At 36.3% G+C, this 5,562-nt stretch overlaps 1 protein-coding gene across 1 annotated transcript in view; it reads left to right on the top strand.

Annotated features, from left to right (window-relative positions):
- Positions 1–2,433, top strand: part of PCDH17 (protocadherin 17) — a 101,513-nt gene extending 99,080 nt beyond the window's left edge. Inside the window, exon 4 of the mRNA XM_008577594.1 lies at positions 1,452–2,433. Coding sequence (XP_008575816.1) covers positions 1,452–2,134 — 683 coding nt within the window. The 3' untranslated portion in view covers positions 2,135–2,433. The remainder of the gene's footprint in view (positions 1–1,451) is intronic.
- The last annotated feature ends 3,129 nt before the right edge of the window (positions 2,434–5,562 follow it).

Genomic DNA, 5,562 nt, shown 5'->3' on the forward strand with positions numbered 1-5,562 from the left:
CGGGAACCTGTCTGTATGTGGGATCCGAACCCTCGGCAGGAGCGCCACCGCGCTCCCAAGCATTGCGCCACCGGGCCGGCCCAAAACAGGTTTTTTTTTTTTATAAGGAATTATTTATGTGTTTTAAATATAAGCCAGACTTTGTATATGACTGAAAAGTAAATGTACACATTTATCAATGCTATTAAATTTTCTATTTTCTGTTTTAAATATCTTTCACAAGGACTTTTTTTTCCTTGCACATGACACTATAAATTTGTAGAGATCATCTAGCATCAATTAAAAGGTAATCCCAAGGGCTCCTAGATGTGTAGGGAATTCTATTCCCATCACGTAGAGGTAAAAATTGTAAATATCCTCTTCTGAAAGTAAAAGTTCAAAAAGGATTGTTAAACATAGGAGGAATAACCATTTGTAGAGGAAAGGAACAATTTGGAAGATGTAGTTCAAAGTTATGGTTTAAAATATTGGGGTTAATGAGAGTATGCAGCTGTTGTGATAATGAAGGAATTTTCTTTCATATTTCTTTGTTCAGCATCTTTGAAATAGGAATCATAAAAGCTGCCTTAGTTAGATTTTCTATGTGTCTATTGGCAAAGTAGAGAAGTAGAAATCCTCACAGAAAGCATTATTATTTAACATAGAAAATCATGATTTGTCATTCATTCTGAACTATCTCTGTTGAGTAAATCCATTTTCACCTACTTACACCAGAAACAAAAAGCTGATAACATAGAAAATCATGATTTGTCATTCATTCTGAACTATCTCTGTTGAGTAAATCCATTTTTACCTACTTACACCAGTGAAGAAAACTGATTACATGATCCATACACAAATCTAATGAAATAAGAATGTGCACTTTTTGACAAGCTTATTTATAATACATTCTGATAGAAAATTCCATTTGCCACTCTCTGTAGGAAAAGAAGGCTTTTAAAGGAAACCTTTTATTTCATGACTGTCACCAAAATAACAATTACAAGCAAAAGAGGGATAAAACATTTTTTAAAAGCAGCTTAGAACTTGTTATAGAAGTTCGCAATCCATGTTTGTCCTGTTATTTGATTTGAAAAATTAATCCTGATAATCCTTTTTGAAGTTTACTGTTTCTGGGACATGTTAGACAGAACAAAGACTAACTGATATTCCCAGGAGATTAGTTTACATTGATGCTCTATTCTACCGAGAATGATTCTCCAAAGGCCACTTTTTACTTCTTCCCAGGCTATGGGAATTGTTAATATCTAGAGAATACACTTAAATAAAACCATTGTCTCAACCAGCAGGTTTATGCAACCATCCCGAAATGTTTTAATTATTGTTTACTTTTCCTTTTTAATTAAGAGACCAGAGGTCAAGCAAACCCACCGAGAGCTGATCACAGGCTTTGTAGAAATTTAAAGGAAGCCCTAATGATTAGATTTGCTGTTTTCTCTTTTGTTTTGCAGAACCAGAAGAGTGCATTAATTGCACAGATGAATGCCGAGTGCTTGGTCATTCTGACAGGTGTTGGATGCCACAGTTCCCTGCAGCCAATCAGGCTGAAAATGCAGATTACCGCACAAATCTCTTTGTACCCACAGTTGAAGCTAATGTTGAGACTGAGACTTACGAAACTGTGAATCCCACTGGGAAAAAGACTTTTTGTACATTTGGAAAAGACAAGCGAGAGCACACTATTCTCATTGCCAATGTTAAACCTTATTTAAAAGCCAAACGTGCCCTGAGCCCTCTCCTCCAAGAGGTCCCCTCAGCATCAAGCAGCCCAACTAAGGCATGCATTGAGCCTTGCACCTCAACAAAAGGCTCCCTGGATGGTTGTGAAGCAAAACCAGGATCCCTGGCTGAAGCAAGCGGGCAGTACTTGCCCACCGACAGTCAGTATCTGTCGCCCAGTAAGCAACCGAGAGACCCTCCCTTCATGGCTTCCGATCAGATGGCAAGGGTCTTCGCGGATGTGCATTCCAGAGCCAGCCGGGATTCCAGCGAGATGGGTGCAGTTCTCGAGCAGCTTGACCACCCCAACAGGGAGCTGGGCAGAGAGTCCGTGGATGCTGAGGAAGTTGTGAGAGAAATTGATAAGCTTTTGCAGGACTGCCGTGGAAATGACCCTGTGGCTGTGAGAAAGTAAAAAAAAAAAAAAAAAAAAAAGGCACTGGCATTTTATGTCTCCTCTGTCGATTTAAACATGATCCCTCCTGGTGACAACCCGTTTTACAGGGATGAAGAAAGACCAATGCTGCTTTAAGGCTTTTAGTGAACATCTGAAGTGCCCACAAGTATGTTCTTTTCACTGCTGTTTCTTTTTCAGAGATAACAATGGTTTTGTTTTGACTGAACTTATATTAGGACAGAATTAATGATGCTTAAAGAGAAAATAAAAAGAGAAGAAAAAGGAGAGAAGAAAAAGGAGGAGGATGAGGCAAGTTACCTTTTGACAATCTGTTAGGAAGGTATGCAGCGTGAGGACTGAAGTATTTCTGATCACTCCAAGACTGTCCTCCGTGATTTATGCTGACTCCACTGTTTACCTATAAACCCCATACAAAGCAGGGTCATTATTTGTGATCTGTGGTGGATTTCTAGCAGTCACCACAGGCTTCTACTGAACGTCCCGAAAAGACCTTGCAGTAGTCCAAGCTACACCAAACATTAACACATATTTGTGGTAAACATTTCTGTAAAAAGTTACCTGCCACACATACAAACACAAAGAACATTCCATATCATTAGTCAAAGACAAAAACAAAAAACAAACAAAAAAACTTTGTCATTTGTAAGACACCTCATGTCGTATAAAAGTTAAATGTAAAAAGATATAGTCCATTTTGTCCTGCACACACGTAGCCTAATTCACTTCATTAAAGGAGAAGAAAATTTGAAGATTTAAAATGCCTATTTAAGCATTTTAGTGTCCTACAAAGATATAAATGATGATGAGTCTGTTTTAAATTTGACATAGAAAAGTTGAGAAAAATAGTTACCATTGAGTGGCAATATTCAGAGAAAATTAACATGATTAATATGTTTTATTCGTTTGTGGACACTAAAATAGCTCAGGAAAGTGAAGATGTCTTAGACATACACAAATCACATGACCATTTAAATGTGCAAATGTAAGAAGATTCAATGTGTTTACATCAAATGACATATTTTTATTGATTTATTGCAGATTCAGTGCATATGAGCCAAATTGTTGAGTGTATAAGAGCTATATTGTGTATTTTATTAAATTAATATATAGTTGTGTTGCAAAAATATTTGGGCTTATATTGTAAATGGCAAGTGTTGCCTCGGTAGCTGTCGAACTCTATGAGTTTTGTTTTTTCCTGCTTCCTTTTCCCCATGGAGTGTGGGAAGCAGTGCCTCAGAGCAAAGTCTCTTGTTTAATGTATAGTCTACCAAGTACTACAGTACATAATCTGTTCAAAATGTGTTTGAGTGAGCTGATGGAGCTAACTGAAAGGTCAAAAAATACATCCGTCAGTCATGGTTATGTGCAAGTCCTTGTAGAAGCTTTTATTAAAGTCATGCTAAATCACAAGAATTACATTTGTACCAATACCTGAAACTTCTTTATGTTTTTTTCAAAAACATACAGCTTCTGCCTGTGTAGATATCATACCATTGGTTGGTTCTCAAAAGTATCTTAAGTGGTTCAGATGTGTGTTCCCATTCCACTTCAAAAACAAGAAAAATGCTTTAATGCATGTATGGACCAGCACTGGTAACTTACATTGTGTAGTGTTTTTCAAGAGGTCTGGGTCTTAACAAAATATTTTCTTTTATCTCAGTGCTCCTCTGTCTCTTTTTATTGGCGTCCTTTGAGAACAATACACCTTCTATTCCCTGATTTGGTTGCACCTTTTCTTGTGACATTTAGCGAATTTCAAACTTACTTCCATATGAGACTCAGAAACCTCAAATTTCAGGAATTGGGAAAAATAAAATTAGCACTTGCAGAAGTAGCAGCAGATGGGAAAATGCCTTGATTGACATTTCCCTTCAGCATTTAAAATTTTTTGGCATTTTACAGCTTCATGACAAACAGTTTCGAGCCCATACCTTAGAAAATGTGGTGCTGAGATAAATAAAGGCTGTTTGTGCACTGGAGCAGAAAAATGCATTATTTGCAAACTGGTGGAGTATTCTGTGCCTTCTTTTCTGGCCACCCAGCCAGTGTAGAAACAGCATAAATGTTATAAAATCCTTATATGAAAAATGAAAACAAAAGCAAAAACAAACATTAAATAAATTAAGTTAAATTTTGAACCTCAAAAAATTCTACTGAAAGTATTTCTGTCAAATGCTGTCAAGGTTTTAGACTGTGCCTCGTTTGCAAAACTGCTTTGAGAGGGAAGAGTGGACAACTCCCATCAGCCTTATTCTCTTAAGAACTGTATTTGGTACCTAGTAACAGCCTTTCCAAAGCTCTACTCTTGATTATTATTATTCATAAATGTTTAAATTAGAAAAGAAGGGATCTTGTACATGTTAAACCAAATTGACTCTCTATATTTTGGACAATTTATGTATCTGAAACGTGTTGTCTCTGTTATATGATGTTATTTTTGCCAGGAGACTACAGGTTGGTTTCGCTTGATCACTGAAATTTGATGGAAAACTGATTTCCATTTAGTCTTACCAAGTGTTGCCTCTCTCTGACTAGACAGATAACCACTCAGTAAAATCTAAAGCAGTATGTAAATGAAATCAACAAGGAGAGGAGGATTTATTTTTAAAACATTCTTAACACTAAGTAACCAGTTGTTCAATTTATTATATGTGTCTGAAGACATTAAAACACCGTAAGATTTTGAGAATTGGTTGTGCCAGTGTGTGAGAGATTTACCTTTAGGCTCTCTGTCACCAGTGATTTACTAGTGTTTGCTGTTTAACACATTATCTGTGTTTAGTAGTGATTATTTATTTACAAGTTGGTGGTAATTCAGCAGTCAGGACTCTAATCTTTTATAGTTTAGTTAAGGGAATCTCGCTTTTATTCACTTGGCTGGCAACTGCTTTTCTCACAGACCTCTGGTGCTTGGCTTCCAAGGAAGCCCATGAGATGCCAAAATCACACCTTTCGGGAGCAACTTGCTCTAATGGGTGATGCATGATCAAACAGTCAGATTTGAAGGGGTTTCAGTGTAATTTAGAGAAAAAGATGTCTTAATTTACTTCTTTTCCATTAATCACCCCCTCAAAAACACCCCACACATTAAAAATGAATGATTTGATACCACTTTGTCTTTTTAGGTCCTTATATAACTAAAAACAAGCACAGAAAAAGAATCAGTTTATGGAAATTTTAGTAAGAAACCCAAAGTTCTAAAAACTGCTTACTGATGAACTAAAAATTAAAAATCAGTAACCAAATAACCTTTCATCAAATGTTAATGGTGAAAAATCTTTTCATGAAAGTTAGAAGTAGTGAGAATCAGTGTTAGTTATACTTATACCAAAGTAAACATTAAAGAAACATATCATGGAATTTCAAAGAATGCTTTCATGTTATTTCTTCACCTGACATACTGAACCTTATTGCAGGCAATACAC

This window comes from Galeopterus variegatus, unplaced genomic scaffold, assembly GCF_000696425.1.
Source record: "Galeopterus variegatus unplaced genomic scaffold, G_variegatus-3.0.2 Scaffold1550, whole genome shotgun sequence".
NCBI lineage: Eukaryota > Metazoa > Chordata > Mammalia > Dermoptera > Cynocephalidae > Galeopterus > Galeopterus variegatus.